The sequence below is a fragment of the Amblyraja radiata genome, chromosome 25, assembly GCF_010909765.2.
Source record: "Amblyraja radiata isolate CabotCenter1 chromosome 25, sAmbRad1.1.pri, whole genome shotgun sequence".
NCBI lineage: Eukaryota > Metazoa > Chordata > Chondrichthyes > Rajiformes > Rajidae > Amblyraja > Amblyraja radiata.
The window spans coordinates 12,941,664-12,964,868 of NC_045980.1; the positions used below are offsets into that span (position 1 = coordinate 12,941,664).

The 23,205-nt window shown below is 44.7% G+C and overlaps 1 protein-coding gene across 1 annotated transcript in view; it reads left to right on the forward strand.

The window, feature by feature from the left end:
* The window catches only part of tmem132c (transmembrane protein 132C), an 815,186-nt gene that overhangs the window by 208,975 nt on the left and 583,006 nt on the right, over positions 1-23,205 (forward strand). Inside the window, exon 2 of the mRNA XM_033043184.1 lies at positions 14,851-15,748. Coding sequence (XP_032899075.1) covers positions 14,851-15,748 — 898 coding nt within the window. The remainder of the gene's footprint in view (positions 1-14,850; positions 15,749-23,205) is intronic.

Below are 23,205 nucleotides of genomic sequence, written 5' to 3' on the forward strand. Positions count from 1 at the left end.
ACACACTAGGGGCAATTTACAATTTCACCAAAACCAATTAACCTACAAATCTGTATGTCTTTGGATTGTGGGAGGCAACCGGAGCACCCAGAGAAAACCCATGCGGTCACAGAGGGAACATACAAACTCCATACAGACAGCACCCGTCATTGTGATCGAACTCGGGTCTCTGGCGCTATAAGGCAGCGACTCTACCGCTGCGCCACAGTGCCACCCTTGAGTTTAACTTGATTGTATTTACAGTATTATGTGATCTATTTCGATTGCATGCAAAAAAACTTTTCCCTACCATGCAGTTATCATGGGTGGCTTTAATCTACATGTAGATTGGGCCAACCAAATTGGTAACAGTGCTGAGGAGGAGGATTTCCTGGAATATATACGGGATAGTTTTATAAACCAATATGTAGAAGAACCAGCTGGAGGGCAGGCCATTCTAGACTGGGTATTGTGTAATGAGGAAGGATTAGTTAGCAATCTTGTTGTGCAAAGCCCCTTGGGCAACAGTGACCATAAAGGGTTTCGGCCCGAAATGTTGCCTATCTCCTTCGCTCCATAGATGCTGCTGCACCCGCTGAGTTTCTCCAGCATTTTTGTGAACCTAGTGACCATACCATGGTGGAATTCTGTATTGGAATGGAAAGAGACACGGTTAATTCAAATTTTCCCAGCTTTAACATTTGTGTCTTATTGGTAAATGTCTATATTCTAGCATGTTAGTCAGTGATCATGTCAATCAGTAAGTAGTCGACAAAGCTTGAACTTAAATGTTTATTCAATAAACTGGTAGATTCTGACATTGAAACATTTTTAAAGTCATGTTTTTTTTTTAAATAGCCTGCCTTACATGTTTAAAATGTATTTGAAACTGACTAACTACTGTAAGAAATCCTACAGGAATACATGGATTAATTATTAGAATTTTATTTTTTCAGTAAATCCATACGGTAATGTGAAAGTGTAAAGGGCGTGGGTTCAAATGAGACCCATCTTATCTTTAATGTGTAAGTTTAGGATTTCAAATCAGAAAGTTGGGTCGCCTTGAATGTACTTCTGGAACTAATTCAGTTCATTGTGATCGGAGTCTCAGGCCCTCAAGTTATTATCTTTCCATTTAATGTAGTCATTAAGATTGTGGAAATTAATTTTGTGCCGGGCACAGCACAGAGCAAGACATGCTACTCTGAGTCTTGAGGGAGATGCCATTTTTTACAATCAGGCCCTTTGCCAGTTTTAGACGAGGCAGCGTTTTAATTTAGTGTAGTTTCGTTTAGAGGTACAGCGCGGAAACAGGCCCTTCTGCCCACCGAGTCTGCACTGATCAGCGATCCTGCACATTAACACTATCCTACACTCACGCAGGAACAATTTACACTTACACCAAGCCAAGTAACCTACAAACCTACAAACGTCTTTGGAGTGTGGGATGAAACCGAAGTTCTCGGAGAAAACCCACGTGGTCACGGGGAGTACGTACAAACTCTGTACAGACAGCACCCGTAGTCAGGATCAAACCCGAGTCTCCGGTGCTGCAAGGCAGCAACTCTACCGCTGCGCCACAGTGGCTGCCCAGTTTCAACAGTATTCTACTGTTTCTTTATTCACATCAGATTAGCGGGCGAGTTCCATATTGCATTGTGATGATGAGGAAAGCCTATTCAGCCCATCGAAGCCGTGTTCTCTCATGCCTTCAGTTTGAAGTCTTAGCATCCTGTACAGTACAGCACGGTGGCACAGTTGTAGAGTTGCTGCCTTACAGCGCCCGAGACCCCGGTTCGATCCTGACCATGGGTGCCTTCTGTACGGACTTTCTACGTTCTCCCTGTGACCATGTGAGCTTTCTCCAATTTATCCCACACTCCACAGGTCTGTAGACTAATTGGCTTCTGTAAGTTGTAAAAACTATTGTCCCTAGTGTGTAGGATAGTGCTAGTGTACTGGGAGATCACTGGTCGGCGCGGTCTCAGTGGGCCGAAAAGCATGTTTCCACGCTTTTACCTCTAACGGCAGTACCGATTAGTGCACTAATATTGTTATTTTCATTTATTGAATTTATTTCTTTTGTTACTGCATTTAATAATGTAATTGTTCCATTTTGGTACATATGACAATTAAACACTCTTGACTCTTAATTAAGTTATTGGACTAATAGCATGTGTTTTGCATCGCTGATTTAGAGGCATGAGTTCAAATCTCACTGCAGCACCTGGGGAATTTAAATTCAAGTCTGAATAAATCTGGATTTTTTTTTTTAGAAAAGGCTAATCTCATTAACAATTGGCAGAAAGCACTGATTTTATTATAAAAGCCTATTTAGGTCATTGATGTCCTTCAGGGATGGACATTTGCCATCTGGACTCATTCTGGCCTGTACGTGCCTTTTAGACTCATCAGAACAGTTGAATGAGATCCAGAAATACTGCCTGACCCGCTGAGTTACTCCAGCACTTTGTTTTATTTTGTAAGCCAGCATTTTGGGCGACACAGTTGCTCAGCGGTGGAGTTGCTGCTTTCTAGCGCCAGAGAACCGGGTTTGATCCTGACTACGGGTGCTGTCTGTACGGAGTTTGTACATTCTCCCCGTGACTGCATGGGTTTTCTCCGGATGCTCCGGTTTCTCCCCACGCTCCAAAGGCATGCAGGTTTTTAGGTGAAGTGGCTTCTGTATAAATTGTCCCTAGTGTGTAGGATGGAGTTAGAGTACGGAGTGATCGCTAGTCGCCATGGACACAGTGGGCCGAAGGGCCTATTTTCACCATGTATCTCTAAAACTGAAACTAAAAACCATGCATCTCCTTGTGTTTTCTTCCTAGAATTGACTTGGAACCTCTGCCACACCTGGAAAGATTGTTTGGGTCCTTGAATGGAGTCAAGGGGGGAGGTAAAGCGGCAAGTGTAGCATTTCCTGCGGTTGCAAGGGAAGGAAGGGTAGGAAGGGACGAATTGACAATCACCTACCTCCCTGGTCAATTTGTCCCTTCCTACCCAAACCACCCCCTCTCCTGGCACTTGCCCTTGCAACCGCAGGAAATGCTACACTTGTCGCTTTACCTCCCCCTTGACTCCATTCAAGGACCCAAGCCGTCTTTCCAGATGCGACAGAGGTTCACCTGCACCTCCTCCAACCTCAGTTATTGCATCCGCTGCACTAGATGTCAGCTGCTCTACATCAGTGAGACCAAGCATAGGCTTGGCGATTGCTTTGCCCAACACCTCTGCTCGGTTCGCAATATCCAACCTGATCTACTGGTGGCTCAGCACTTCAACTCCCCCCCCCCCCCCCCCCCCCCCCATTCCGAATCCGACCTTTCTGTCCTGGGCCTCCTCCATAGTGAGGCCCACCGTAAATTGGTGGAGCCGCACCTCATATTTCTCTTGGGCAGTTTACACCCCAGCGGTATGAACATTGACCTCCAATTTCAGGTAGTCCCTGCTTTCTCCTCCCCTTCCCAGCTCTCCCTCAGCCCACTGTCTCCGCCTCTTCCTTTCTTCTTCCTGTCCCCCCACCCTCACATCGGTCTGAAGAAGGGTCTCGACCCGAAACGTTGCCTATTTCCTTCAATCCTTAGATGCTGCCTCACCCGCTGAGTTTCTCCAGCATTTTTGTCTACATACTGTTTAGAGATACAGCACGGAAACAGGCCCTTTGACTCACCGAGTCCGCGGCGAACAGCGATCCCCCGACATCCTACACACTAGGGACAATTTACAATTTTTAGCAAAGCCAATTCACCTGCAAAATCTGTACGTCTTTGGAGTGTGGGAGGAAACCGGAGCGCCCGGAGAAAACCCACGCGGTCACAGGGAGTATGTACAAACTCCGTGCAGACATCACCCGTAGTCAGGATGGAACCCGGGGTCCTTGGCGCTGTAAAGCAGCAACTCCACTGCCACGCCTCCATGCCGCCCCTGCAGCTATAGAAACATCTTCTACAGTAAACTCTAGAAAATGCCATTTTGCTGTTACAATCACCTACTGCCTGCAGATTAATAGCACACGTCTAGAAATATTGTGGGAGAAATGAGAAACGTGTTTCTGGTGGACAAATGATGTGAAGAACTATATTTTGGAATATATGTTTTTCACTCATTGCTGTCATCGGCAATGATAAAGAAGCTTTAAGATAAGCGCCTGCTTTCATATCAGCTCATTGCAGCAGATGGGAATAGCTGTCTACATCCTTGCACATGAATATCTGCCTCTTCTTTTGATCGCTCTTGATAGCTTGTGTTGGAATGAAGTAAATAATTTTTTTAATCATCTGTCATAAGCAGGTTGCTGCAGGCAGCGTGGAAGGACATTGTGGTACTAAACTACTGAAGTCTCCAATTTTAGATAAGCTAAAAAAAAAACCCACCTCCTTCCCCACCACTTCTTCCCATTCTTCGTCCCAGTGCCCCACTTAGATTTGAACCCATTTCTCCCTCTATCCCACCCCTCCATTCCCACTACCTGTATTCCTTTTCACTGGCCACATTTTGTGCCGCTTCTATGCTGATATCCTCGTCTCACACCTTTTTGTCCCTTCATCTCTGGACTTTGTCCATCAGCTGCCAACAAAAAAAACCCTCGTCTGTATCCACCTATCACTTGCTAGACTGTGTCCTATCTCAACCCTTCTTCCAGGTTTCTCTCCCGACTAAAATCATTCTGCAGAAAGATCCCGACCCAAAAAGTTACCGATCCACGTTCTCCAGAGATGCAGCCTGATCCGTGGAGTTATCCCAGCACTTTGTGTCTTTTTTTTGTAAACCAGAGCCTGCTGTTCCTTGTGTCTACATTTCTCCTCTTGCCTGCCGTGGCGTTTGATATAAGAGAATTGCAGCAGGATCTTGATCGGTTGGCCTGGTGAGCTGAGGAATGTTTGATGGAATTTAATACAGAGAAATGCGAGGTATTGCATTTTGGCAATGATAACATGGGCAGGACCTACACAGTGAATGGTAGTGCTTTGGGGAGTGTTTGTTGAGCAGAGGGATCTAGTAATGCAGGTGCATATTTATTTGCGAGAGGCATCGCAGGTGGATAGGGTGGTCAAAAAATGTTTTCGGCACATTGGCCATCATTCGTTAGAGTATTGAATATAGAAGTTGGGAGGTCATGTTAAATTTATATCTGATGTTGGGAAGGCCATATTTAGGGTATTGTAGGTAGACACAAAATGATGGAGTGACTCAGCGGGACAGGCAGCATCTCTGGAGAGAAGGAATGGGTGAGGTTTCAGGTCGAGACCCTTCTTCAGACTGATGTCAGAGGAGTGGGCGGCACAGAGATAAAATGTAGTTGGAGATAGTGAGACTGGTGGGAGAAGGGGGAGGGAATGGAGAGAGAGGGAAAGCAAGGGGCTCCTTGAAGTTAGAGAAGTCAATGTTCATATCGCGGGGGTGTAAGCTACCCAAGCAAAATATGAGGTGATGTTCCTCCAATTTCCACTGGACCTCACTCTGACAATGGAGATAAATGAAAATATAGTATTGTAGGTAGACAAAAATGCTGGAGAAACTCAGCGGGTGAGGCAGCATCTATGGAGCAAAGGAAATAGGCAACGTTTCGGGTCGAGACCCGAAACGTTGCCTATTTCCTTTGCTCCATAAATGCTGCCTCACCCGCTGAGTTTCACCAGCATATTTGTCTACCTTCGATTTTCCAGCATCTGCAGTTCCTTCTTAAACATTTGGAGTATTGTGTTCAGTTCTCTGCACCAAATTATAGGAAAGATGTCGTCAAGCTGGAAAGGTGCTGAGAAAATTTACTCTGATGTTGCCAGGACTCGAGGGTCTGAGCTCTTGGATAATAATAATAATAATAATAATAAATTTTATTTAATGGGCGCCTTTCAGACATCTCAAGGACACCTTACATAGTAATCGGAATAAAAACATATAATCGGAATAGAACAAGTAAAAAAGACATCACAGAGACACAAATTAAAAACAGAATTCAATCCCAAAACAGAAAATCAAAAACACAGTGTGAAGAAAGAGCAGCGGCAGCCAAAGCGCGCCAGCGTCCACTCTCTCTTCACTGCAGCCATCTTGGACACAGACCTACAGGACTACAATTAGACAAAAAAATCATCCCCCCACAGTGGATAGCACTGTGGAGGAAGGCACAATGTCCAGTCCCCACCCCATGTTCACCCCCAAAGTCAGGCCTATTGAGGCCACCGCAATTGCCTCTACGGAGGCCCGATGTCCCTGGCCTTGTCCCGGCGTCGGGAGAGTCCTTTCGGCGGCTGGGCCACCTTGGATGACTTTGAGCAGGCTAGGACTCTATTTCATGAACGCAGGAGGATGAGGGGTGATCTTATAGAGGTGTACAAAATCATGAGAGAAATAGATCGGGGGAAAAAATCAGTCTCTTGCACAGAATAGCGGAATCGAGAACCAGAGGACGGACACAAGTTTAAAGTGAGGGGGGAAAGATTTAATTGGAATTTAATTAAATTTAATTTTTTTAACCCTATCTACTTGTGCTGCCACCTTTAGTGAGTTATGAACTTGGACTCCAAGATCCCTCTGCATACGCAATGCTGTTAAGGCACTTGTCATTAACTGCACTTGAACTGAAGAAATGGATGATATGTGCTTCAGTTTCTAGACCCGTGCCTGCTGCATTATGATGACACTTTTCTCGCAATAAGCCATCCTTGTGAAAGACATTCAATAACTGTATCTGTTCTGGCCAAAAACGTGAAATTCAATCTTCATGTGATCATGTTGCCTCTTCAAAATCATGTGACATTCAGAGGCTCGAGTTGCAATTTATTCCCATAAAAGGTGGAGCTCTGACTGATTGTCTCTTTTGTTACAAAGGCATTGCAGTCTCTGGTGCAAAATGCAATTGAAACAATTGGTTGCAATTACTATGTCCTTTTGCGGACAATGTGATATGCAGATAATGGTGTAGGAATGAGAGAAGGGTATGGCGGTGAAGCCAAGGAGGATAATTGATTTAGATTTTTATCTTGTGATTTAATTGCCAGTCCAGAATGCCATGAACTGCTCAGGCAATTGGACGTCTCTTATTCAGTGTCTGGATGAGAGTTCAAATGTTATCGTTGTTTTATAATCATCGTTGTATTTTTATCTTGTTCCATTATAGCATATTCTTGTACAGTCCTGTCGTTACCTGTTTTTTTTTAAAATCCCTTGGTCCAATTCAGGGACGGCACGGTGGCGCAGCGGTAGAGTCGCTGCCGTACTGCGCCAGAGACCCGAGTTCGATCCTGCTCACGGGTGCTGCCTGTACGGAATTTGTACGTTCTCTGCATGACCTGCGTGGGTCTTCTCTGGGTGCCCTGGTTTCCTCCCACACTCCAAAGACGTACAAGTTTGTAGGTCAATTGGCTTTGGTAAAATTGTAAATTGTGAATTAGTGTGTGTGGGATAGTGGTAGCGTGTGGGGATCGCTGGTTGGCGTGGGCTCAGTGGACCGAAGGCGCTGTGTCTGTGCTGTATCTCTAAACTAAACTAAACACAACAATAAGTTACAAAGTTGAATGAGGATTTGCCCCTGGTACAGACAGAAATGGAACAGCCAGCTACTGAGTAATTTCAGGGAACAAACGCTGTCCTTAGAGACCAACTTTTGACAGATGCTTTTTAGCAGATAAATTGTTTGTGCTCTTGAATCACAGGCTCCCTTGAGCAATAATCCTGGCTCTTATACATGGCACCTTATCTTGTTGGAAGGTCTTCTATGTCTTGTACCTTGCGTTGAGTGTTTCAAGTTCATATCAGTTTTTAATACGGCCTCCGAGACGTGTCCAGCGTTACCAGAACGGTCCGCCTCTGCCACTGAGGGGGCTTGATACCGGCCCTCAGGAGTCGGCTATGGGAGCAGATCTGCCTGCTCCGGCCAGGCTGGAGTTCCAGTGCCCTGACCGCAGGGGGCAAATTCGACCCGCTGATCGGCACAGATGTCCCGACGAGGCCGAGATCGACCATCTCGCCCAGCCTAGGCTTCACGTTTTCTGGGGGACTTCCAGTGTGATTTCAAGTGTTCTCTCGTGATTTTGTCCGGATTAGAGGATGTGTCGGACTACCAGTTGCCGTAAAATCGGTGGTGGGCGTACGTTGATTAAAGAAAAATTCTGTGATGACCAGATCATTTAAAATTTCCTTTACTATCTCATTTTATTTTAGATTCTCTCTTCCTCACCTCTTGAATGTACTTTAACGTAGCTTGATGGTAATTTGGTTTTAGTTCACATACTTTTAATTTTTCCTTCACTAGACCCAGAGGGAAATTAACTGCAGTTTAGGCAGTTTGTGTAAACTGATGCAGCTGTGTTTTCAATCAAATGACTCTTACTACTTCATTTAAACCATGATTTTTTAATCCTGTGTTTGGATGGGAATAAAATTATCATTTTCCATCAGAGCGAGATATTAAAGGAAATTTAAATTGGTCTGGTCATTGCGGAGAAAAAAAAAAATCAAAATACAGGTCCACCACTAATTTAACGACATCTGTTGGTCCCCACATCTCTTTTAATCCAGACAAAATCACAAGAGAACACTTGAGATTGAGATGCCGACACCAGGAACTGCAAATGCTGCAATCTTACTCCAACACTTTGTGAGACACTGACCTTCTGCTTTTGCATTGCAGGTTTAGTTTAGTTTATTTAATTATTTAATTTATTATTATCACGTATACTGAGGTACAGTGAAAAGCTTTTGTTTGTGAGCCACCCAGTCAGAGTAAATGTGGCACAGTGGCGTAGCAGAAGAGCTATTGCCTTACAGCGCCAGAGACCCAGGTTTGATCCTGACTATGGGTCCTTGTCTGCACGGAGTTTGTACGTTCTCCCCGTGACCTGCGTGGGTTTTCTCCGAGACCTTCGGTTTCCTCCCACACTCCAAAGACAGAGGTTGATTGGCTTGGTATTAAAAAACATACATTGTCCCTAGTATGTCCTGGGTAGTGTTAATGTCAAGTCAAGTCAAGTCGAGTCACATTTATTTATATAGCACATTTAAAAAACAACTCTCGTTGGCCAAAGTGCTTTACATTTGTTATAAGAATAGTATAAACAAACAAACTACATACATATATACATATAGCCCTCGCTCAGTGGGCTTCTGGAAAGGCTTGGGCGTATAGATAAGTTTTTAGTCTTGACTTAAAGGAGTCGATGGAGGGGGCAGTTCTGATGGGAAGGGATCGCTGATCGGAGTCAGTAGGCCGAAGGGCCTGTTTCTGAGCTGCATCTCTAAACTAAACTAAACTATACATGAATACAAGGAATGGGTGACATTTTGGGGTCGAGACCCTTCAGTCTGAAGAAGGGTCTCGACCCGAAACGTCACCCATTCCTTCTATCCAGAGATGCTGCCTGTCCCACTGAGTTACTCCAGCATTTTGTGTCCATCTTTGGTGTAAACCAGAATCTGCAGTTCCTTCATACACGTGAATACAATCAAGCCGTCTGCAGTGCACAGAATGAGGGTATAATATTCAGTGCAGCAGTCAATTGGGAAAGCAGTCGGTGGAGGCATTAATTGCAAGAGGATTTGTGCATAGAAATTGGCGTATTACGGCAATTATGCTGGGCCCTGGTGAGAACACATGTGGGGTATTCCTTATGCTTCCTTCTAAACTGTACCGCCTAGCATTCACCTATGTTATAATTCATCTGCCAATTGGATCCCCATTCTGTAAGTTTACAGACGAGGCTGAATTTTGGAGCCTTCCCTCATAGTGGGAAACTTTGATCCCGCTGTGTGGGGATGTCTTGTTCTATCGTGTTCTGTGCTCTTTATTATTTGTATGGCTGTATGGTGACCGCACATTTCACTGTGCCACTTGGTACATGTGACAAATAAATGTCTCGTATCTTATTGAGGTCCTCCATTAAATTGTCATGGTCCTCCTCAGCATTAATGTGCCCACTCGATCTGGAATCACCCACGGATTTAGAATTTGTCACTTTTGATTCCAGAGATGGGACCACGGGTGGTGAGTTGTGAACATTAGGCCCTCGTCCTGGCCAACACCACCATCCACTTCCCGTCAACACTGAGCCCTTGATCCCACTTTGTGCTTTTCCATTCTGAAGCCATCCATCTTACAAATCATTGCCTCATCTCTGGAGTTCCCAATACTAGCTTAATCATTGTTAGAGCTCCCCATCGAAGGCCTTTCTCAAAATCTAAACGACAAAATACAAGCCTCAGTACCAGTGCCTACTTGCATTGTTACATCATTATTAAATTCAATAAGATTGAAAAAACCTACCTTCCATTTTGAAATCAATGCTGAAATCCATATATTTGATTTTAGATATTCTATTCATCAGATGATTCATTACCTTTTCTTACCATTGTTGTTCAGCTGACAGATCTGCTATTGCTTCGATATAATCTGTCCCCTTAGTTATATCACCTGTAGAAAGGAGATGCGGAGGAATTTCTTTAGTCAGAGGGTGGTGAATCTGCAAAATTCCTTGCCACAGAAGGCTGTGGAGGCCAAGTCAATGAATATTTTAAGGTGGAGATTGATAGATTCCTGAATTAGTACGGGTGTCGGGCTATGGGGAGAAGGCAGGAGAATGGGGTTGAAAAGGAAAAATAAATCAGCCGTGATTGATGGTGGAGTAGACTTGATGGGCTGAATGGCCTAGTTCTGCTTCTATAATTTATGAACTTATGAACATGAACCTCTTTGTCTGTTCTCTGAAACTAGACCCTTTTCTGATAAAGCATTAACTATCTGAGGCACACAGCATGGAAACAGGCCATTTGGCCCAATTCGCCCACTTTGACCAAGATATCTTCTCCTTATTAGAGATAAGCTATAAGATATCAATCTACTCACAGACACCTGAGGAATCTCCAACCAATTTCTTTCACCGATTCAAAGTTATTCATTTTGTTTTATTGTAAGTGCTTCATCAGAGATTCAATTTGCTGTTCAATGACCTTCTGATAAGAACCTTTGTTCTCGAAACATCAAGTATCTCAGGTTTAAGGAATAGCTCAGGAAGATCCATCCAATTTAAAAAAAATTGCTGGGACCCCTTCTCTATTGTTCCCCACCAACTCCCCACCATCGCTGCCCCACCCTGGATTGCAGGTAGCTAACAAGGATTGAAAAAAATCTTTGTAACCATACTTAGTAAGCAAGGCTAGATGTGTTGCCACAGTTGGAGAGGAATGTGGAGTTAGAGAGTCGTACAACACTGAAACAGGCCCCCTTGGCCTAACTTGTCCATGCTGACCAGGATTTCTCATCTGGGCGCAGCAGCAGAGTTGCTGCCTCACGGTGCTAGTGACCCAGGTTCAACCCTGACTACGGGTACTGTCTGTACATAGTTTATACCTTCTCCCCGTGACCACATCGGTTTTCTCCAGGTGCTCCGGTTTCCCCCCACTCTCCAAAGATGGACACGTTTGTAGGTTAATTGGATTTGACAAAGATTGTAAATTATCCCTAGTGTGTAGGATAGTTCTAGTATACGGGATGATCGCTGGTCGACGCAAACTCTGTGGGCCGAGGGGCCTGTTTCCATGCTGTATCTCTAAACTAAACTAAGCTGGTCCCATTTGCCCATTTTAGCCCCATATCCCTTTAAACCTTTCCTATCTATGTACCTGCCCAAGTGTCAATGGCTAAATGGGTCTTTATTATCACATGTACCTCGGCACAGTGAATTTCTTTATTTTGCACATGATTCAGCCTCAAAGTAGATATTAGACACAATCATACTGAAATAAAAGAGTGTCAGGTAGTGGATTACACCGAGGCAGTTTGCAAGAGTCACCATGTTTCCAGAACCTCCTGTACCCTTCAAGTTCAGAGTTGTTAGAAATATTGGCATTAACCTGGCCTTAAAGGCCCGTTGTCATGGCGATGGTATGGGGTCAGCGATGCAGTGGTTGTCCAAGCCAGGTGACGTGTCGATGTCCTCCACTGCTGCTCTGTTGCCCCGTGCCACGTCTGTTCCGTACTCTCATCCACTGTCAACGTCACCCGATCTAATCGAGCCCCAGGCTGTTGCAGGGCCTCCAGGGCCTCCAACGTCTGCTGAAGCCTCGATCCGAACACCTCGGCCTGTGAACTCATCTCCCCTTGCCTTCCGCCAGCCTCCATGCCCCAAGACAAGAGTATCTCCGGAAGTTGAGGTCCCAGCCCACTGGTTTGAGTCACTGGTTGGACTCAAAAGAAAGAGCACTAGATTTCTTCATAGTAAAGGAATCACGAGTCATGGGGAATCATCAAGTCTACTCCGCCGTTCTATCATGGCTGATCTATCTCTCCCTCCTAACCCCATTCTCCTGACTTCTCCCCATAACCTCTGACACCTGTACTAATCAAGAATCTATCTATCTCTGCCTTAAATATATCCACAGACTTGGCCTCCACAGCCTTCTGTGGCAAATAATTCCACAGATTCACCACCCTCTGATTAAAGACATTTCTCCTCATCTCTCATCTCCATCCTAAAAGAACGTCCTTTAATCCTGAAAATGGTGGCTGAGGTAAAAGTCAGCCTTAATCTTGTTAGAGAGTAGAACTGGCTAGAGGGGCCGAATGGCCCATTTCTCTTCCTATTTCTTATGCTCTTCTGTGGAGCAGAAGCATTAGATATTGTGGATCAAATTTGGAATGACAAACTGCCAACCTAAGCGAATGATTAGTCAACTATGGTTAATCCTGATTGATTAAAATTAGTGACATTTTACTGTATCAGAGAAAAGGTAATGCATTCGGAAACACTTCTTAACTTCTGTCATTTCAGAATGTCACTGCTCAATTAGATCATCGGATGAGCACATCATGATGGTCTGTTTGAGCGATTATTTGACAGATGAAGAAAGAACTTGTCATTTTTCCCACTGAGCAGATCAAATCAACCATTTTGGAGAACATGCTTTTGTCCTCGGTTTTGTTGCGTGGATTAAAAGGAATGATAGGCACAAAACGCTGGAGTAACTCAGCGGGTCAGGCAGCATCCCTGGAGAAAAGGAATAGGTGATATTTCGAGTTGAGACCCTTCTTCAGACTAATGCCCCTGTCCCACTTAGGAAACCTGAACGGAAACCTCTGGAGACTTTGCGCCCCACCCAAGGTTTCCGTGCGGTTCCCGGAGGTTTTTGTCAGTCTCCCTACCTGCTTCCACTACCTGCAACCTCCGGCAACCACCTGCAACCTCCGGGAACCGCACGGAAACCTTGGGCGGGGCACAAAGTCTCCAGAGGTTTCCGTACAGGTTCCCTAAGTGGGACAGGGGCATAAAAGAGTCAGGGGGATATGGAAACTAGAGGTATGGAGAGGTGCAGAGAACAAATGAAGCAGAGGATGGCAAATGTTGTGCCTCTATTCAAGAAGGGCCGCAGGGAAAATGCTGGGAACTATAGGCTAGTGAGCTTCACTTCTGCAGTTGAAAAATTATTAGAGAATATTCTGAGGGATAGCATGTACAGACATTAAGAGAGACAAGGACTGATCAGGGATTAGGGTCAGCATGGGGTTGTAGATGGGAGGTCGGGTCTCACAAAGCTGATTGAGTGTTTTGAAGACGTGACCAGAAAGGTCGATGTAGATGTTGCATATATGGCCAAGTGGAATATGAGATGCTGTTCCGCCAATTTGCATGTGGCCTCACTCGGTCAGTGTGGGAAGATGAGTTAAAGTGTTTGGGAACCGGGAGATCGCGTTGTCCAAGGCGGACTGAGAGTAGGTGCTCAACGAAACGATCGCCCAGTCTGCGCTTGGTCTCGCCGATATATAGGAATGATGATCTGCTGATAGAGACCTTTATACCTTCTTTGAATGTATTGGCATAAAATGGCTCAGAGTCCTTTCTGAGCATTTGGAGGTGAGAGATTTTTATGAGAGAGTAATAGGAGCAATAGAAGTTTGTAAAACAAAACAAAAACAAATTGCTTTCCATTTCTCACCTCCTTGGGGACTTGAAACCTTAGGTGGCAGGCATTTTTTTTATCAGCAGCTTAATGGTTCAATGGTACTTGTGTTGGAAGGAACTGCAGATGCTGTTTTGAAACCGAAGATAGACACAAAATGCTGGAGTTACACAATGGGTCAGGCAGCATCTCTGGAGAAAGAGGATAGGTGACCTTTTGGGTCGGGTCAAGTCAGATCTGAAGAAAGGTTCCAACCCGAAACGTCACGTATCCTTCTTGGCATGAAATGCTGCCTGACCCGTAGAGTTCACTGCAGCATTTTGTGTCTAGCTTTGCTTCCACGGCACTTTTTGTCACAAGTACCAAGGTACAACTCAGTACAAGTATCATTCGCTACACAGAAGCACTTGGATGCATGTGGATTACGCACCTCGGATGCAGTACAGCAGTATAGTAATATTACACTGAGACACTATACAGAGGCACCAGATTTGGCACCATTTTCTTGTCAGGACTGAGCTTGGATAAAGAGAGGCTGTTTCGATAATCTTGTATTAGGTGGTAGTTTTAAGAGAAGGAGCTCAATTAGTAGAACAGATTGAGTACAATTCGGATCTCAATGCTAATTTTATTGCTATTATAAGAGTGCAACCCCCCCCCCCCGCCAGCTTTTAGTGTAATCTAAGACAGTCCATACAAGTTGATAGTTGAGGTTAATGTTGTGTAGTGTTCAAGAGCCTGATGGTTTTGGGGTAGAAGCTCATCTTGAACCTGGTGGCCATGGTTTTCAGACTCGTGTGCCTTCTCCCTCATGATAGGGAGTGAAAGGAGAGCGTAGATCACGCGTGTTAACGTGTTCAAAATAATGACAGAACTGAACACGTGATCTGAACAATGAAAGGATGAATGTAAAGAATATTTTACTTCTAAAATGTAGGAATGCTGCTCACGTACGTCTTTCTTGTTTATCTCCAGTTGTACAGAGCCGAGGGGTCGCGGGGATCGGGGAGAGTGCGCAGAGGTTTTCGTCGCTACCTGTGTACCTGCCGGTGAACTTCCGAGTTCAGAAAGCTGCAAGTTCATTTTTCCTCAAGGAAGCCAACCAGGAAATCATGCGCAACTCCAGTCTGCAGTTCCGCATGGAGCCCTTCTTCATCAACGAGGCCAAGAACCCTCCGGTGATCAACGCCAGTTACGGACCTTACACTGTGGAGCAGGTTGTCCCTAGAGCACTCCTGCAACCTTCTGATACGTTCAGCATGGTCGATAAGTTCACCTTCAACTGGAAGATCAAAGCCAACATCATTGATGATAAGGTCTACTCTAATCGGCCGATAGTGCAGATCTTGTTTTACATCACGGGCCGAGACTGGGATGATTATGGCATCCACGATAATCTACCCTGTATACGGGTGTATGCTTTTCGGGAAACGAGGGAGGTGAGAAACAGTTGCCGCCTGCAGGGAGACCTTGGGTTATGCATTGTGGAACTGGAGCTGCTGCCCTCTTGGTTTAACCCGCCCACCGTGGTGCCGGGTCGCAAGCGGATAACCGACCAGTCCGAGGGGACGCCGGTGGAGCTTTATTACTTGGTGCAGGACACGGATGAGGACGGTGATTGCGACGCGGAGGATGTGCGCAAGGGCAACGCCATCCGGCCTGGGCGCGAGGATGCTGACGAGACGCTCCACTCCCTGCACCGTATCGGCAGCGTGCGGCTGCGCCAGGGTTCTGGCGACCCGCTGCGGACTGAGATGCGGCTGGACAACAACGTCATCATCTCCGTCTTGCAGAGGCCCGTCAAGCAAGGCGAGGTTGTCACCTTCCACGTGTCTCTGGCCAGCAGCTCGCCCGTGAACCAGTTCACACTGCGGTAGGTAACACTTCAATCTTCAATGCTTGTGAGATTGCCACTGTTTTAACAACTGTTGCACTAAATATATCAAAGCAAGAATAATGTGATTTAAAAAAAAAAAAAAAAACATCTGGCCCACTATGGGTGAGAAGAGACTCAGTAGTGAAATCTAAAATTTCATCTCAATTTTCAGAAAGGTAATTGTCTTGCAATGGTCAACTTTAGGCATTTATTATATTAAAATACTTTATCTCAAAGTCCAGAATTTGGAAAGAATTTTAGGGTCAATTTATTCACGAAAAATTATTTATCTTGTCGAAGCACATTAGAACATAGAAAAGTACAACACAGGAACAGGCACTTTGGCTCACAATATCTGTACTGATCATGTGCCAAGATGGACTAATCTCATCTGCCTGCATGTGGTCCATATCCCTCCATTCCCTGCATATCTTTATACCCATCCAAAAGCCTTAAACGCCACCATGGTGGAACCATGGGCAGTTTCTTCCCAGCTGTTAGCAGGCAACTGAACCATCCTACCAACAACCAGAGAGCGGTCCTGAGCTGCTATCTACCTCATTGGAGACCCTTGGACTATCTTTGATCGGACTTTAGTGGACTTTATCTTGCACTAAAGGTTATTCATGTTATTCCGTTGATCATGTATCTGTACACTGTGGACGGCTCAATTGCAATTGTGTATTGTCTTTCCGCTGACTGGTTAGCAGGCAACAAAAGCATTCCACTGCACATCGGTACACGTGACAATAGACTAAACTAAACTGTTGTATCTGCCTCCATCGTCACCCCTGGCAACGTGTTCCAGGCTCCCATCATCCACAGTATAAAAATATAATTTGCCCCCAACATCACCTTTAAACTTTCCCTCTTTCACCTTAAAGTTATTCCCCCTAACATTGTCAATTCATAGCCCTGAACTCCTTCTCCTTTCCTTTTAGCGCAAACTGGAGCTATATTTTTACAAGGTTTAAGAATCACTGTCATTCAAAATATCTTCTGAGACAACCAGTTCTCACGTTATCCAGTTTCAGTTGGAGTGCGCATTATGTATATATTGATTGAAAGCCAGAATTATGATTTATAACACTTGGGCTAAATTATGATGAGCGTTTAGAGTTGATATTTGAATTGCTGGAACAGAAGAGCAACGATCATGCTGTCTTGAGAAATAATATTATTTCCAGTGAATACATGCCTATCAGAAAAGAAACCATCAAGTGAAATACTCGATGGAAAATCTATCATGTGCACAATATGAAGCTGCCCTTCTAACTGAATTATTTAATTCACTATCATCAAAACTATACACAGGGAATTTCTATTGCAGTTTCTCGGCAATTATCCACAGTGAGATCAATAACTAGATAATTCATTTTGAGCATAGAACAGTACAGCACAGAAACAGGCCCTTCGGCCCACAATATCTGTGCCAACCATGATGCCAAGACAAACTAACCTTGTGTTGGAAGGAACTGTAGATGCTGGTTTAAACCAAAGATAGACACAAAGTGCTGGAGTAACTCAGCGGGACTGGCAGCATCTCTGAATAGAAGGATGGGGTGACGTTTTGGGTCGAGACCCTTCTTCAGACTGGTTAGGGATAAGGGAAACAAGAGATATAGACAATGACGTAGTGATAAAGAACAATGAATAAAAGATATGCAAAAAAGTAATGATGATCCAGGAAACAGGCCATTGTTAGCTGATTGTGGGAGGGTGAGAACGAGAAGCTAGTGTGACTTGGGTGGGAGGGCAATAGAGAGAGGGGGAATGCCGGGGCTACCTGATGTTTGAGACATCAATATTCATACCACTGCTGCCCAGGAGAAATATGAGATGCTGTTCCTACAATTTGCATTTAGTCTCACTATGACAATGGAGGAGATCTAGGACAGAAAGGTCTAACCTCGTCTGCCTCTATGTAATCCATATCCATAACCCTCTATTCCTTGAATATCCCTTTGCTGATCAAAAAGCTCCTTAAACACCACTCTAATACCTACGCCTACCACCATCCCTGGCAGTGCGTTCCAAGCGTCCACCACCATCCCTGGCACTGCGTTCCAAGCGCCCACCACCATCCCTGGCATTGCGTTCCAAGCGCCTACCACCATCTGTTTAACAAAAACTTGTTCCACACATCTCCTTTAAACTTTGTCCCTCTCATTCTTGGAATGTTCCTAAGGGAAAAATTTTGTTTAAAACATTGGAAAAACTCTATTCTTTCATTAATACTTCAGTGTAGGCATGGTACTTATGTAGGTAATGTTTATTTTTCTCATATGCAGTCATTTATTATAAGTACTTTGTTAGATAATACTTTGGTTTTGGGCTTGGTTTTCTTAGTTGAGTGCTTATCCTGGAGTTATAACACAAGCACTTTGTGTTTTAATTGTAACTGGACAGTAACCTTGCTGAACGAAGACATTTATTTTGTGTTATAATGTGTGCATAAGCAAACTTTGCCATTTACCATGGTCAGGTAAATAACCATAAACTGGTTTCTAAGCTCACGTTACGAAATATATTTCATTGATGAAGTGGCTTGAAGTTACAAGCACAGGATGTCTGAGTAATATTTCTTATATCTTATTGTCCATATATATATATATTATGTATCTATACATATACACAAATATATCTTGCAACTTATAAATTGATAAGGATTATACAAGTCCACCACCGGTTTATCGGCAACTGGTGATCCGGCACCTCCTTTAACACAGACAAAAGGACGAGAGTGCACTTGAAATCCCCCCCGGAAGTCCCCCTGAAAATGTGGCGCCTCGGCCGGGTGAGGCAGCCGATCTCGACCTCATCAGGACTTCCATGTTGATCAGCGGGTCGAATCTCCCTGCTGCGACCGGGCCTCTGGAACTCTGGCCCAGCCGGAGCCAGCAGATACATTCCCATTACTGACTTGTGCAGCCAACTTTGTGGGCCGGCATTTCTTCCCGTCCGCAGCCTAGGCGGACCACTCCAAGACCGTTGGACTCCTCTCGGAGGCCGTGACCTCTGCGGGTCCGGCGAAACGGAAAATCGGGAAGGGCCCTGGAACCAAGGATGCTGGAAAATTGGTGGTGGACCTGTGTTTTCATTCTCAAAAAAAAAAAAATACTGCAGAACCACAGTTTCACAATCAGTTTGGTTAATTTGTATAAATCCACGATTTGATGCAAATCCAGGCGAATATTACTGTCACTTTTTGACAATTAAATAAATTAATGGAGTACCACTCTCTATTTTATCCCTGGATCCCAATGCTACTTTCAAGAATAGCACCACAAGTCTTCATCTGAGTCAGAGAGTGCGTTGTTCTTGATTGTAAAGATTTAGCTGCAAGCAGCCTAAAACTGTTTCAATGTGTTTTAATGTTCATTTCTGCTTATTTACATGCTTTAGGGACGCATATTACTAATTAAACCTACCTGTGATTGTAACTTTGAAACCCACCGCTGATGTTTCTGTTCAAAAGGATGGCATCTGGATTTTTGTGATAAAGACTTTGCTCCTTAGTTTGTTATTTTGCTAATTCGTATGCCAGTTTTAAGGCTTAAAACCTCGCCCTTGTATAATTAATTTTCTGACAAGCTAGGACGATGGTTTTATTTGCTAACTTGCTGAAGGACATAGTCTTTGTTATTCACCATTTGCAGGTCTCTAATAATGTTTAATGCCCTGCGTTGAAAGGAAACTACTCTGGTTCGGTTTCCCCCGACGTTAAAAAGTCTTCAGTCGTGCGAGTCTTCTCTTAGACCTACGCTGAACTCACACTTGTTTTAATATGCCTGGTAACTTGAACTGAACTCGGTATTCATTTCACCAACTATTGCCCACCCTCCCCCAATCACTCTGCACATTTCCACTCCTTCGTATACTCATCACCCGTTCCCGAGTCCCTTAGCTCCATTTTATCCTCCCCTCCCCCTCCTACCCCCTGCTCCCTTCCAGCTACATCCCTCCCTCTGGCTTTACATTTCACTCCTCTCCTTATCTGTCATCCTTTTCATCACTTTCTCCACCCATCCGCCAACCATCTCCCCCTCAGTCTATCCACCTATCGCATGCCAGGCCTTGTCCGCCCCCCCCCCAACCTCTCTTTTCCAACTTTCTCCCCCTACTCCAATCAATGTGAGGAAGGGTCCCGACATGAAACGTTGCCTGTCCATTCTCTCCACTAATGCTGCCTGACCCGCTGAGTTCCTCCAGTACCTTTGCTCAAGCTTCCAGCATCTGCAGTTCCTTATGCCTCCTGGAACCTGGGTCTCTGGCGCTGTAAGGCAAGTCAAGTCACGAGAGTGTATTATCATGTGTCCCGGATAGGACAATGACATTCTTGCTTGCTGTTACCACCGTGCTGCCCAGTGATATTGAGGTTTTGAAAGTTCTGCTGGTTAAAAAAAAAAGGGATGGCACAGTGGCGCAGCGGTAGAGTTGCTGTCTTACAATGCCAGAGTCCCGGGTTCGATCCTGACCTCGGGTGCTGTCTGTATGGAGTTTGTGCGTTCTCCCAGTGACCTGCGTGGGATTTTGGGTGCTCTGATTTTTCTCCCACACTCCAAGGACGTGCTGGTTTGTAGGTCAATCAGCTTCCGTAAATTGTTCCTAGAGTGTAGGATAGAACGAGTGTCCGGGTGATCGCTGGTGGGCTGTAGGGCCTGTCTCCACGCTGTCTCTCTAAACTAAATGACATTTTCAAAGCTTGTGTACTGTGGTGTGAGAATCAGCTAGTTAAAGTGAAAAAATCTTGAGTGCTAGAAATGACTAAAATGTCGGCCGACGTCCATTTTTGTGGTGATAAAACATGTTGCTGCCTCTATAGTGCTGTTTAAAAGAGCTCCGCAAAAGATCACAAGATTTTTTTTAATTTTAATTAATTAATTTATTTTATTAGAAGCAATTGGACAAGAATAAAGCAATCGGCATGAGAGTTATACAATGTTAGTACAGCTTCATTTGTAATATTTTACAAATTGATACATACATTTTAAAAAAGAGATAAAAGAGAAGAAAAATACAAAAGCGAGAGAAGAAAAGACCCCTGAACAACCAAAGAAGTGCGAGAAGAAAAAAGAGAAAGGAGAAAAAAAGAACAGAGATATGCCCCACTGTCCTTACCCCCCCCCCCCCCCCCACTCACCCATCGTAAGCATTGGCTTTAAATTTGTGTTCAACCATTCTGTTGTTGAAGAAATTCAGTGAAAGGAGACCATGTTTTGGAGAATTGGTCTACTTTATCAGCCAAAACAAGCCTAATATTTTCTAAATGTAGTGACAAAAGATCACAAGATTTGACAGCCTATTTGATGACCGGCAGTCTGGGACTGCCCCGTGTATTGACACTCTTTCAGGAAGGATGGGCGTTACTTGAAACTCTCCAGTCAATTTCTTGCTCGTCCATTAACACAAATGCGAAACAAAATGGCTTAAAAGTCCATGGATGCGGGGAGAAAGGAAATGGAGAATGGTGCGCAGCAGAGAACTGAACTCTGAGTTTGTCCAGTGGATTAAACCATGAAACTCCCTTCAGATGTAGGTCATTGTGCAGCAAAGATAGATACTTTCTGCAAAAAGGGGAAGAAAAGCATTGTAAAGACTAAACTTAAATACTAAGGCCTCGATTTTGTGTTTGTAATAATGGTCAGCCTATTAGCCTTAAGGGCCTGTCCCACTGAGGCAATTTTTTAGGCGACTACAGGTGACACTAGGCTGTCGCCACATGGTTGCCGGGGTGTTGCCTGTATGGTCATGAGTCGTCTCCACAGTCGCCCAAAGAGTTGTAGCGTCTTTCTGGTCGCCGCTGGATTTTCAAACTGTTCAACATTTTTCAGCGACAGTCGGCAATGTGGGTTGACGCCAATGAGCGTAGCTTGACGTCTCCTGATGTAGGTGCTGTCGTAGGTTGACGCCAGGTGACGTAGGTTGGCGCCGGCGCTGACTTTGGCGAATACCATTAGCGATTACCTACATCAACCGGCGACAGGTACCGGCGTCAAGAGAAGAGAAGTTAAATTGTAAAATGACGTGAATAGTCTTCAGTTGTCGCCAACAGGGACATAGCTTGTTGTGGCTTACCGTAGCTTGACCTCGACTAGGTGGTAGGTTGTTGTAGCTTGTCGTAGACATTGTCATAGGGGGGTCCAGTCGCCGTTTTTTCCGCGACCTGCTATGGCTACGATGGGCTCTTTAGTCGCCTGTCCTACTGACCCACCTCCGTTAAACCTGAGAAGGATGGATTATGGCCAGGTTTTAGAGATATTCAGTCATCCTCTTAAGCATTAATTCTCTTAAGACATTGATTGTGGCCTGAGAGAAAGGTTAAAGGAGTGACGTTGATAAAAAGCAGTGTTCAGCTTGTAGATAAGTGGCTTGCATACCAGCTCGATGGTATTTCAAGAGGCAAGAGTGTTTTATTGTCATATGTCCCAAACAGAACAATGAAATTCTATTTGCAGCAGCACAACAGAAGATGTAAACCACACACATGCACACACACACACACACACGCACACGCACACGCACACACACTTGTGAATTGGAGAGGTAGTTAGATGGGGCATCTTGGTCAGCATGGACAAGTTGGGCAATGGTCCTGTTTCCGTGCTCGATGACTCTAATAATTTACAGGGCTATGGCAAACGTGTGGTGGAAAGTGACTGACAGTATAGACAGGATGGGTCTATTGTCCTGCTTTTGTGTTGCAGCCATTCTGTGATTCTAATAACTTTTGCCACACTGTCTCAATGTTGCATTAGTCCTCAATCGGGTGCTGAAGAAGGATACTGCCTGACCCGTTGCCTGACTCCAGCACTTTGCATCTTTTATTTTGCATTAGTCTCCGTGTCTAACTGCTGATGTATTCTCATATCAGTTAGTGTCCATTCCATCTCCAGACTCTTAATTGATGTGACGAGCGTTTAGAACAATTTTAACTGCATTTCCTATGTATTTAGACATTGTCTTTTGTCTGTCAGCCGTTGTCTTTTAAAGACAAGCTCATTATAACCTTGCCATTTGAATGGCATGACAATCTTGATTTAATTGTCAGAGTTGCACAGCTCTGCATGTGTAGTTGGACAGGTGTGGATACTATAGGGCATTTAGTTAGGTTCTACTGCCAGGGTTTAGTAGCTGCTCATTAGTGCTTCTCAGCTGTCAGTGCAAGCGTCTTATCTTGGGGCCGATAGATGATACATCCTCCACTTGACCATACCATGGGCGTCACGGTAGCGCAGCGGTAGAGTTGCACTTGTAGCACCAGAGACCCGTGTTCCATCCTGACCACGGGCTCTGTCTGTACGGAGTTTTTTACGTTCTCCCCGTAACCTGCGTGGGTTTTCTCCCAGATCTACCGTTCCTTCCCACACTCCAAAGACGTGCAGGGTTGTAGGTTCATTGGCTTGGTAAATATAAAAATTGTCCCCAGTGTGTGTAGGATGGTGTTAATGTGT